The 13,502-nt window shown below is 35.5% G+C and overlaps 1 protein-coding gene across 3 annotated transcripts in view; it reads left to right on the top strand.

The window, feature by feature from the left end:
- Nucleotides 1-13,502, top strand: part of LOC306877059 (protein TANC1-like) — a 148,757-nt gene that overhangs the window by 69,534 nt on the left and 65,721 nt on the right. For all 3 annotated transcript variants that reach the window (XM_079428588.1, XM_079428586.1, XM_079428587.1), the window contains 3 exons: nucleotides 2,507-2,628; nucleotides 5,183-5,351; nucleotides 8,901-9,170. In XM_079428588.1, coding sequence (XP_079284714.1) covers nucleotides 2,507-2,628; nucleotides 5,183-5,351; nucleotides 8,901-9,170 — 561 coding nt within the window. The remainder of the gene's footprint in view (nucleotides 1-2,506; nucleotides 2,629-5,182; nucleotides 5,352-8,900; nucleotides 9,171-13,502) is intronic.

Genomic DNA, 13,502 nt, shown 5'->3' with positions numbered 1-13,502 from the left:
CACTTTTGATCAATTTAATGAATCCTTGCTGAATTTTTTCCTTGCAAACATTTGGACAGCATTTAGTTATTCACTTTTTTTCAATCTTTTCTAAATGATCAGATTATTTTCATGATAACATGGTTGAAAAATCCAGTTGATTTAAATATAATAATCTAATAACTATAAATGTTATTAAATGCAGGTCAGATAGTTGCGTGTTTTGGAGGTCTTGGTGTCTTAAGTGCTGCTCTCCCTCCAAAGTGAATCAGTCTCCCCGTTCAAGGCATCTAAAGGACAGAAATACCTTGTGTTTTGTGAAATGAATCTCAGGCCATGGTGTTCTAATGTATTTTTCTTCCAGAGATAGCTCAGCATGGCCGTGTTGAGGGTTGCTGTTGTCTGGTGTGTGATGATGGTGTTTGTGGATCTGGGTAAATCCTGCAGCAGAGGCGACAGAGTGTGGTTTCTTCTGCTCTGTTCAGGTTTTGCATGCAGAGATAAAACAAATATATTATGAGTCACAAAAATTTATATGCATATTTGCAGACTTTTCTGTGAAGCACAGATTTACAAGTTTGTGTTTTTTAAACATTCTCTTTAGCCAATGAGATGCGAGTTTAAATAAAAACATTTGTTTGTGAATGTGAATTAGCCTACACATTTGGGAATCAAATTTTCAAAATATGAAAAAAAGGCTCTTTTAGCTCCAGACCGGTGTGCTGAATGAAAGATTTGTGTGTGAGCGCTCTGAATCCACAGGAATGCTTGTTATTAATATGTGTGGCACTGAGATGAGGGAGATGAAAGAGTAATGAGAAAATGGATATTAATAACAAACTCCCCTTCATCTGTTCATTCTCATGATCACATATTCTTATACTTCATACAGACTGAAGAAATAGTTCACTGGCAGTGACACTTTTGTCTGTTTACTCACCCTCGTGTTGCTTCATGCTGTTATTTTTTATCTTCATGCACGCATTTTATCTTTTTCTGTGCTACAGTGTTCTTTTCTAAGTCATATGAGTTGTTCGAGGAACAGATTGACATTTTAGTCATTATTTGCTCATAAACTTTCTTTAGAGACTTTCACTTTTATATTTCATATTTTCATCAGTTCATCAGTATTTCTCACTCTTAACTCCACCCCACAATTAAAATGTTGTCATTAATTACTCCCCCTCATGTCGTTCCAAACCCGTGAGATCTTCGGAACACAAATTAAGGTATTTTTGATGCATTCTGAGAGCTCTCTGATCCTCCATTGACAGCAATGGAATTACCACGATCAAGGTCCAGAAACGTAGCAAGGAGATCAGTAAAATAATCCATGTGACATCAGGGGTTCAACCATAATTTTTCGAAGCTATGAGAATACTTTTTTTTGCATCAAAAAATATTTGAGTTTGGAACGACATGAGGGTGAGTAATTAATGACAAAATGTTCATTTTGGGGTGGAGTAACCCTTTAAAGGGATAGTTCACCCAAAAATGAAAATTTGCTCAGATAGTACTCAGCCTCAGGCCATCCAAGATGTAGATGAGTTTGTTTCTTCATCAGATTTGGAGAAATGTAGCATTGCATCACTTGCTCAGCAATGGATCCTCTGGGTGCCGTCAGAATGAGAGTCCAAACAGCTGATAAAAACATCACAATAATCCACACCACTCCAGTCCATCAGTTAATGTCTTATGAAGTGAAAAGCTGTGCTTTTGTAAGAAACAAATCCATCATTAAGATGTTTTTAACTTTAAGCAGCTGCTTCTAATCAAAATACTTAGTCCTCTATCCATAATGTTTCTTTCTCCAGTGAAAAATTCATCTGAATCAGGAGAGAAATCTGCACAGATCAAGCCCCGAAAAACAGTCCAAAACAGCTCTAAACCAATATGTGGGTAGATTTTGATGTGAGAGACAACAGGTGATGGACTTTTTCAGCGTTGTTATGGATAATGGACTTGTATTTTGGCCAATAGTGATAGTTAAAGTTAAAATGCCTTAATGATGGATTGGTTTCTTACAAACAGCTTTTGGCTTGACAAGATAACAGTATGTTATTGTTACCGGATTCGTTTCTCTTTCATGGCTAATATCAGCCACGTAGCACTTTTTACTTTCTCATTCATTATAATTGTATTGGAAATTGTGATATAGGCTGTAATTTCATTGTCAGGAAATGATTGGATTGCAAACAGTGTATCCGATTGGAGAGGGGGAGGGGTTACAAATGTGAGGCATTTGTGATGTCATCATCAAAGGAAAGTTGTTTCAGAGGTGGAGCAAAATGGATAATTTTTTCCTGTAGAATAAGATGCATAATTTATAATAAGACCAGGAATGTGAATTTAAAAAGTAAACAGAGTCAGTTTGAGTTCTGAATCATGACAGATTCCCGTTTTGTGCTTGTTCCAGAGAATGGCAGTGAATGACTGTGTTGCAGTCGCTAGTATCTGCGCAGATCCCGTAAGGTCTGTCTCTCTCATTCACCCCGTCTCTCTCTCTCTCTCTCTCTCTCTGTTTCAGAGCTGGCCGGTCCAGGCCCCTCCCCTGCCACTCAGGAGTTGATGACACGCTTAGGGTTCTTGCTGGGCGAAGGCATCCCGGGCTCCTCGTGCATACCTATGGACGACAAGAATGAAAAAAAGGTATTTTCCACAGCCGCTGCCAGAGTGAGAGAGCGAGGCGGTGAGACGGAAGGGAGAAAACCGCAAGGATTAAAGCCGCGTGTTTGCCGTCTGTCAGTGTGAGACGCGATGAGGAGTGTGTCTGTGTGCCACCACAGTAAGTCATTCCCGTTCGCTCTGAGCCGCTGCAGAGCCGACGACCAGAAACTTGAGTCGTGTTAACTTGAGGTCTGCTCCAGAAATAGTTCAGTTCTGTCAGAGTTTCGGATGATGAGATAATTAGACTGAGGCTGTGGTCCGAACGCCTTTCATGTGCAATGCTTTTGTTTAATAAATCATAATGGCTCGTCGCTCTGAAGGCGTGTGGGAATTGCATGAAGAGGGAAGCAACAATGTGTGTCTCTGAGAGTTGGTAATGATCTGCGTCGTGTGTTCTTGGACGATGCCGTCCGGTGGGATTCGGTGAGCATCTTTAATCTGTTTCGTCAGGCTGCCGTCTGGAAGTTTGTTTTAAAGGAACTTTCATCTGGTTTTGTGACCTTGACTGACTCCCGTTCCTGCGATGACTCAGAGGGGCTGCTGGTGTTTGGGGTCTGAGAGAGAAGGACGTAAACAATCTGCCTAATTCAGTAATGTGACATTATTCCATTTCATTTTGTCTGGATCTATTATCACCCAGACAGTGAAATGGGAGCACCTCTTCTATGATGAATGTTTTCAAAGTCTGAATTGAAATGATTTTTGATATTTTTGTGGGTCTTAATGTCAAACATGTCTACGTCTGAGTGTCAAAAAATAAATAACATTTAAAAGCTGAAATATTTTGAAAAAATGGGTGGGAGAAAAAATCGATCCATCGACGCATCGCGATTCTCTCTCCAACGATTCTGGATCGATTCTGAGCTTAGTTTTTAACCAGTTGTGTGATGACTGTTGAAAAATGTTGACGTTTTTGCGGGATGTAAAGTATATAATGTCTAGCTGGTATTTTTTCATTTCATCTGGATATTGTAATAAAAAAAAAAAAAATGTACATTTAAAAAAAAAAAAAAAAAAAAAAAAAAAAAAAATATATATATATATATATATATATATATATATATATATATATATATATATATATATATATATATATATATATATATATATATATTTTTTTTTTTTTTTTAAATGTACATTTTTTTTTTTTTTTATTACAATATATACAATATATATCAATATGTATATATCTTTATTTGACCCTCTAACTCTAGCACTCTCTATTCTAATTTTATTTTATCTGTCTTTTTATTTAAAAATAATAATAATAATTATCTGTACTGCGTTAGGCTAACCTGGACTTGTAATAGCACTTGCATGTTGTTGCTCTTTTGTTGGTTTTGATCTTCTTATGTCCTCATTTGTAGGTCGCTTTGGATAAAAGCGTCTGCTAAATGACTAAATAAATTAAATTAAATGAAGTCACTGGGGTATATTTGTAGCAATAGCCAAAAATACATTGTATGGGTCAGAATTATTGATTCTTCTTTTATGCCAAAAATAATTAGGATATTAAGTAAAGATCATGTTCCATGAAGATATTTAGTACATTTCTTACCATAAATATATCAAAACCTCATTTTTGACAAGTAATATGCATTACTAAGAACTTAATTTGGACAATTTTAAAGGTGATTTTTTCAATATTTAGATTTTTTTGCACCCTCAGACTCCAGATATTGAAATAGTTGTATCTCAGACAAATATTGTCCTATCATAACAAACCATACATCAATGGAAAGATTATTTATTCAGCGTTCAGATGATGTATAAATCTCAATTTCATTATATAGATACACACAAGCAGTTTTATATCTAAATATTAATATTTAAATATCATGTTGTTATTAATTGCAATAATAATTATTAATTATATATTAATTATATTATTATAAATAATAAGAATGAAGTACTTTTAATAATGCAGAAAGTCATTTTGTTGTCATGTGACAATAAAACCTTAAAAGGGGATATGGCATTGAGAACTGCTCATGAGTATAGGTCAAGACAATATCATTTCAACATTTGAAAGCTGAAATCTTTTTGGCATAATATTTAATAATTATAATAGTAATACAAATAAAATAATAACAGTTTATATATTACTCAGTAATTATTCATTCTTAATTTTAAAATAATACTTTATATATTAATATAATTACTAACAGTAAAGCAGTTTTTGTATCGTAATATTTATTGAAGTTTTGAATATAGATGCTAATAGGTGGTTTTTCTCCAGGTATTTTGGTTGAAGTTCTGGATTGAGTCATGTGAAGGGTCCTTGGATGAGGTTTTTGCCTCATCAGTTGTTTATTTCTGCTGGTTGGTTTTATTTGGTTGAAGAGAAACATCAGACTCTGGGATTGATTTATCTGTTGTGCGTTAAACTCAACATTGGCGTTATAATCCTTTTCTCTCTCTCTCTCATCTCTCCTCTACCCCTCCATATACTGTAACACAGATAACAGTGTTTGCGTTATTACTGTTAAAGCAGCCTCCATTAACATCAGCGTGTCTCTCTGGTATCTCTCTGCAGTGTCCAGTGAATCAGGGAATCAGTCCATGCTCCACTCTGACCAGCAGCACGGCGTCTCCGTGTACGGACAGCCCCTGCTCCACCTTAAACAGTAACAGCGGCCGCCCGGCCTGTGGAGCCATCACCAGCCCCAGCTCCACCCTCGAGAGCAAAGACAGCGGCATCATCGGTGAGACACACACACACACACACACAACACCTCATTAGCATAAAGTGAAAGAATCTTAAATGACCATCATACAGTCTTGACCAGGGTTATTATAGTTACCAAAAACTGAAACTAAAACCATAAAAAGGTTTCCGTTTCTTGACATAAAATAAACATTTTATTTATTTCAAAATGAAAACATATGTATATATACATTTCAGCTAGTTGCCTAGGCAACATTTCTCATTTGAATTTAGTTTAACTTGAAAATAACTAAAACTGAAATAAAAATGTATAAAAACGATGTAGTCTTATACAAAGACTACTAAAAATTGAACACACAGTAAAAGTACCAAAACTGTAATTAAAATTCAAATTCAAATGAAAATACTGTAGAATGTTCTTGTCCTCCTGTCATTTGGAAATTATGTAATAAAAACATAATAATGAAAAAAAAAAATAATAATATTAATTATTTACTTATTATTTTAGTATAAGTAATAACAGTGAAGCATTTTATATTTAAATAGTAATATTTAAATATTTGCATGCTATTAATAAATGTATAAATAAACGATAATTTGCATAAATACAGTGAAGCCTGTTTTATAAGATATAAGGTTTTGTTTTTTTAAGTAGAAATCTAAGTATGCATCATGGTAGGATTTGTTTTTACTACATTTAATTAATTCAAAAAGAATTCAAAAATGTGTCCAGACTGATTTAACACATGACCTGAGCATTTCTATGTCACCCAATAACTGAAAATCTACCACACCATCACCAGTTTTGCGTCTTCGTCACCCCATTAAAACTCCATCCCATCATCCTCTACTCCACAAGATTGAGAGCTGAAATCACAGCTCATGTTGGCCTGTAGATCCAAACGTGGGGTGTTTCGCAGGATGAGGTGTTGATGCAGCTTGGCCGCTTCAGAAAGTCAGTTTTGAGCTCCGCTCTGAATTTTTCGGTTGCAGATAGAAAGATTAAACATTTCTCTATGCATTATGCAGCATTACAGGCTGGCAGTCCTAGTTTCTGAGAAAATATTGGAGAATATGTGTTATTACCACAAAGTTGTAGTTAGAAAGGGGCGTCTAACCCTGAATTATAGCCAATTTTAATCGCATTTAGCTTGCGAGGAGTTTATTTTGTCCTTTAGATGTAGTACGCATAAGAAGCATGACAAATTTCTGTGTAAACAGTTTGTAAAATCCATTCTTGCAAGAATTGTTTTGCAAATGGGTTACACAGGAATTGGTTCTGCTGGTGTTTAATGCATTAGGCCTGTTGTCTGTACACAGAGTTTTAGGATGAGAGAGAGAGCAGCAGACGATCTGAAGGGGGTGAAGAGCAGCGTGTTTGGCCTGTGTGACCCGCTCAGGATGTGTTTAATGCTCTCATGACTTTTGAAGTTTGTGAAGAATCAGCAGAAAGAAAAGGCAAACAGTGAGATGCTGCTGTGAACAGCTGTTTAGATGCACTTACAGACACGTATACAGTGAGCTCCACACATCTGACACCATACTGAACATCTGTTATTTAAACCCGGAAATAAACAGCGGAAACAAATTAAACAATGAAGAAGAGATGTTTAAACTGGTTCTCATAGTCATGAAAACCCTGGAATTTTTTGAATTTCTGGAAATAGCATGGAAATAAACAATCCTAAAATGTTATAGCAATTTCTATATTTTCTACGTTTTTGAAGACTCGTCAAAAATCCAGTTCCAAAAATTTCAGGTTGTTGCTCATTAGCAGCATGCAACGTGTGGCGGATCAGGTGAAAGTGTTGATAAGATCAGAGTTTGAGTGGTAATGATGCTCCTCTGTATCACGTCTTTATCTGACGTCTTTCATTTGCATGCTCTCCTGTTAGCCGGTCTTCATCTCTGCCTCTTTGTGTAAAAGATTTTCACCTTTTATTATTTTTTTGTAGGTCTCCTCCAGTGCTGCAGATTTGCACTGGCACTATATGATGATTCATGATTCATTTCTTTTTTTTATTTTTTTTTATTATTTAATTATGACTGACTGGCATTACAAGATACAGTGCTGCTTGAAAGTTTGTGAACCCCTTGCAGAATCTGTGAAAATGTGAGTAATTTTAACAAATTAAGAGAGATCATACAAAATGCATGTTATTTTTTTTATTTAGTACTGTCCTGAGTAAGATATTTATAGTCCACAAGACAAAAAAATAGCTGAAATTATTAAAATAACCCCATTCAAAAGTTTGGGAACCCTTGGTTCTTAATACTGTGTGTGGTTACCTGGATGATCTACGACTGTTTTTGTTTTGTGATGATTGTTCATGAGTCCCTTGTTTGTTCTGAACAGTTCAACTGAGCACTGTTCTTCAGAAAAATCCTCCATGTGCTGCAGGATCTTCAGTTTTCCAGCAGTAACTGTATGATTTTGAGATCCATCTTTTCACACTGAGGACAATTGAGGGACTCAAACACAACAATTAAAAAAAGGTTCAAACATTCACTGATGCTCCAGAAGGAAACACGATGCATTAAGAGCGGGGGGTGAAAACTTTTTGAATTTGAATATCAAGGTAAATTCTACTTAATTTGTCTTCCGGGAAACATGCAAGTATCTTCTGTTGCTTCCGAAGGGCAGTACTAAATGGAAAAAAAAAAAGATATTTCAACAAAATAAGAAAACTTTCTTCTTCCTGTTCATCAAAGTTTTCACCCCCCAGCTCTTAATGCATTGTGTTTCCTTCTGGAGCATCAGTGGGATTATTTTAATAATTTCAGCAATTTTTTGGTCTTTTGGATTAAATATAAACATCTTTTATGTAAAATATCCTACTCAGGACAGTACTAAATAAAAAATAACATGCATTTTGCATGATCTCTCTTATTTTGTTCAAATTACTCACATTTTCACAGATTCTGCAATGGGTTCACAAACTTTCAAGCAGCACTGTATATCTATACACTCTATTAAATACTATTATAGACGTTTTTAATACATTTTTAAGTATGTGTATATATTTTTTATTAATTTTCATTTCAGGTTTTGTTAATTAGTACATAAACTTAGTTAAGATAGCTGAAATAAAATTAAAAGTAACAATTTTAATTAATAATGCATATGTATATATATACTGTTATTGTTTTTGTTAACATTTTAAATTTGTTTTTATTTTAACTTTTCGTTTTTGTTTTCATTTGACTTTTTTTAAAATCATTTTTACATAATTTTTTACATTTTTACATAATTTTACAAAACAACTAACATAGTTATTATGTTATGTCTATGTAATTTTTTATTAGTTTTAATTTCAGTTTTAGTTATTTTAACTGCATGTTAAACTACATGAGAAACTAGCTGTTTATCTCATTTATATATACACGCTGTATCATTTATAGTCTGGACTTAGAATAAATCCCAAATATAGACGTTGTATCTCAAACCAGTCAAGATGGTGAACAACTTATTAAGAATTGTTTGTTGTCTGTGCTTTAGTCTGTACTATTGATTTGAATTGAATAGAATCAGTTTAAATGAATGAATGTGCACACAGTGTTGATAATACAGTTTCCTCTCGTCTAGCCACCATCACCAGCTCTTCAGAGAATGACGACCGCAGCGGCTCCAGTCTGGAGTGGGGTAAAGAGGGCGGTATAAGGAGCTGCGCTCAGCATGTGCGGCCAGACACGTGCTCTCCGGTGGCCGAGGAGGAAGCGTCAACATCTGGGACAGGGGTACGGAGCGTCTCCACGGCTAAGAAGACTTCAGGAGCCGTAGGGTCCGAGGGCCCCATCCAGTATCCCACGCAGAGCTCGTCCAGTCTGATGATGCCTCGGCCGAACTCAGTCGCAGGTAAGAGAAATCCGTGACGTTTGCCAGCAAAGCACAAAGCATCAGGGTCGTCCTGTGATTCCTGAGGCGATGACTGATGCATGACTGCTGGAATGGAGCCGAGCAGAGACTCATGGGAAGACACTGCCACCAGTTTAAGAGTGTGTGTGTGTGTTGTAGATTGTGAGAGAGCTCATTATCAGGAGGCACATTCTTTCTCCTGTTGCTCCTTGAGGAAGCAGATACGTCGGGCAGCTGTTGAGTGAGTGTGTGTGTGTGTGTGTGTGTTGTTGGCCGGCTTCTGTCTTTAGCATCAGTTCCACATTCCTCAGGCTGGTCCGACTGATCACGTGATCTTTCCCGCTTTTCTGTCAGTTGGGTAAATCTCACAAAAACATGTTGTATTTCACACTAAAATCAAGAGAAAGAAATAAGACATTTCATAGCACTAAGATTTTGGATTATGGCATTATTTTCATGACCGTTAAACACATTTTTCACAATTTGCTTTACTGTAATGCTAAAAAATCTAATTTTCATTGCTGTAATTTGATAAAATATTTTCACAATTTTATATTTCATGATAGTATTTGTTGTACTGCCTTTAAAGTCAACATGATAAACCATTAGAAAATTATAATACTGATTTTTTTATATATATATTTTAATTATAACAGTTTTCTGAAGACACAAACAAAACAAAATCCCACAAACTGTATACAAAAAGTATGCTATAATTGAATTAACCACACAAAAGAAAATACAAAAAAAAACCTACCCAAACATGCACCAGATACACACATTAAAGAAAGTCAGACAAAATAATAAAATATCGAAGTTATCTGTAACATAAGTGTCCAAACTAATTTCAATTCTTAAAAAAATAAGTGAGGAAGGGGCCCCAGATTTTATCATTTTTTTTACAAGCATCAGTCTTAGAGAAATAAATCCTTTCAAGCTTGAGGGCAGCAACCATTTCAGCCAACCATTTCTGAAAACTGTGTGGAAGAGTGGACTTCCAATCCATCAAATTCACTCTTTTAGCCACCACCATACCAAACGTACACCCCCTTCACACTGCACATTGGTCCCGGAAAATTGCCGGAGTGCCTTCTGTGTGAACGCAAACACGTCCCGGGATTAATTCCAGGATGGATCCCGGGTTGGGGACCTAGAAACATTGCCGGGTTCAGTCCCGGAACGAGCTCTGTGTGAACAAATGCCAGAACCAATGCCGTAAAGGCTGCTGACGCGGGTTATCATGCAACTCTTTTACCGGGTGTTTTGAAGGCAGATCAATGTTCACACAGCGAAAAATTTATAAACTGGAATGAAGCAGAGATCAGGGAGTTCCTCACTATCCACGCAGAAGCTGAAATCATTAGACACGTCACATGAAATGTCACGTGTCTTTACAGGATCTTTACGGGTTGTGTGAATGCACTCACAGATTCCGGAAAATCACTGGCAGTGTGAATAAACCAAAATCAGACGATCCCAGGACAAATCACGGGACACATTTTCCGTGTATTTTCCAGAATGGCTGTGTGAAAGAGGCTATAAGAGACAATTGCTGAGAATGTGTCAATGGTAATGAATGGTCAGAACATCCAAACAAAGCTAATTCAAGATCTGGACTGATATCTGCTCCAAAAACATTTGAGTACCACTGAAAAATATTCTTCCAAAACTTGCATCCATCACCTAAGGGAGAAACTGAAGGGTAAATTTGATTGACTTTAGTTTTGGTATAGTGTAACCTATGCAGCACTTTAAACTGTGTAAGTTGTAATCTGTCATTAATAGAGCAGGTATGAATTAGTTTCAGTCCTTCCTTCCAAATCTCTTTTGAAATGATATTAATTCCAGTGCTACTTCAAGGTAATCTGAAGACACTGCAAAATGCGAGACAAACAAAGCAACAGACTGTGCCACCAAATCTGTGGTCATAGGAATAATACTGAAATATTAAATAAATGCATTATTTTATTCAAACAAAAAAATGGTTGCATAGTTTATTTTATTTTACTTATTTATTTTTATGTTTTATTTGTATTTATTTATTAAGTACATATAAAGTATAAATATTATGAAGAAACTTTTTTTGTGCATCAATTAATTATGCACAATAAGACTTATTAAAGAGAATAAGATCTGTTAGGCAGATTAGATGCATTTTAATGCATACAAAAAATTTAAATTGTATTTAAATGCTTGTTAATTGTTGGCAATATTTCTCTATTTATAGTGCATTTTAGTAATAATAATTTAAGTTTGTCCTGAAAATAACGCGCTCAATGCACACAAATTTAATGATCTTAAAAAATCAATATTTTATCTATTATTATTAATTAATTGTAATTAATTATTAATGTTATTTTGACCTTGAAATGTTGTTGATGGGTTTCATGATCATGATTTTGAAGATTTGTCTTGATTCTATCTGGTATTTGGATGAATGTGAGGCTTGCATTTCTGTCAGAACCTGACTGTTGTTTTGAAGTCTGCAGAAGCTGTGTTTGTGAGAGAGATGGATGTGTGTGTTTGGTTTATTGTGGTGTGTGAGTATATTGTGTAAGGTAAGGTGCAGAAACGTTTCACATAAAAAGCCGTCAGTCATTAAACTAAGCGAGTTGACGTGAAACAATAAAAACCGGTTGGCACCATAAAGCATCTGCAGTTGTCAAGGTTAGAGTATGTTTTCTTTAGTGTGTGTGTGTGTGTGTGTTTTCACATTTTCATTGTACACCTGCTTGCTTTTACTCATTTCACACCCGGTTTGGCCTCGGTGAAAAAGCATTAATCTTTACTGAGCATTTGATAGATCTGTAGCTTCACTGCATTCACAGCTGCCAATGCCGTGTGACCACACACACTCACAAAATACAGCTACAGATGGGAACTGAGGAATTATTATGATTCTGGTTCCAGTTTATACTCTGCATAATGATTCTAATACTGTAATGTCTCCATTTAATGATTCTTAAAAAAATAAAATTATAATTTTAAAAATTTATGTAATTTCTATTTTTTTATTTATTTGAAGAACTATACATTTTTTTATTATTTTAAACAATAAAAATAAGAAATAAAATATTTTTGGTTGCAGAGGTTTATTTAATTTTAATTTTATTATTGAAGGACCATCAGAGCACTCTTCTGAATGTATATGTTTAACTAGGCGTTGTCATATATAGTGTTGTTTTTGGCGGTCTGTTTTCATTTTAGTTTTAGTCTAGTCTTTGTGTGAAGCTGTCATTTTAGTTTTTATTAGTTTTAGTCTCTTTTTAGTCTAGTCAAGTTTCAGTCAACTAAACGTCTGAGCATTTTAGTCTTATTTTAGTCAGAATTAACCATGACTAGTTTCGTTTAGTTTTAGTCGACAAAAACTGATGACATTTAGTCTAGTTTTAGTCGATGAAAATTGCAATTTAGTCTCTTTTTAGTAATGCAATTCTGTACCTAGTAGCAGTGGCATACCGTGGGGTTTTAGTCAGGGCCTTCAGAAAGCAACTGTAAACTACATGTACACATCTTACACATCTCTGTTACAGCTAACGCAGCTATATGCATATAATGCACATATTATGCTGCACACAGGCACTCAACAAACAATGAAGGCTGATCAACTATTTTAATAGTAGGCTAGATTGGGGTGGGTTAAATGCAGAGTAAATTTCCCTACATGGTCAGTAAAAGTAATCCGCCAATACACGGGTCATCCACGCACCACACCACAGTATTATCAACACACCACCTACACCTCCATAACAATGTGCAGGATACAACACTCATCAAATAATAAAGCACTCATCTGTCACTTGTAAATAAAGTCCATGTGTCTGTCATTCCATGTCACTTTACTCTGATTTAAAAGTAAACACAGCCAACAAAATAATTTGTGCTCTGTGCTAGCTGTTAGCCACTGATAGTTGCAATCTTTGAAATGGCGCATAAAACCTTTGCTGGCCTTTGTTAACGAATTCACTTTGGGTATAGGTCTTCCTTTCTCAGTTATTCTCTTTTGTCTGCAAAAGAGCGTCTTGAAAAAGGCGATTTTAGTAGATCGGCAACAAGATCTGGTGTAGGCGCCACTGCAGCTGTCATTTTCTTTTCGTTTACTTTCATGTTCGTATCTTAGAAATCCCTGATTAAAGACGCGGTCTAATGCTGGGGGTAGCACTGGACACGTAGCTGGACCCAGAGAGCAGGCTGTCACTAATGCTCGTAACAAATCAGATGTAATGTCTTTCAAAAAAAGGGTAGCACTATCTGTAGTGCTGGCCTCGGACTTTATTTATGTAGGATATTCCAGTTCAACCTCAACTAAACTAATCATAGGCAATTTAGTGG

Source organism: Barbus barbus (genome assembly GCF_936440315.1).
Source record: "Barbus barbus genome assembly, chromosome: 11".
Classification (NCBI taxonomy): Eukaryota; Metazoa; Chordata; class Actinopteri; order Cypriniformes; family Cyprinidae; genus Barbus; species Barbus barbus.
Note: the sequence above shows the minus strand (reverse complement) of the source record. Positions and strands in the feature narration are given on the sequence as shown.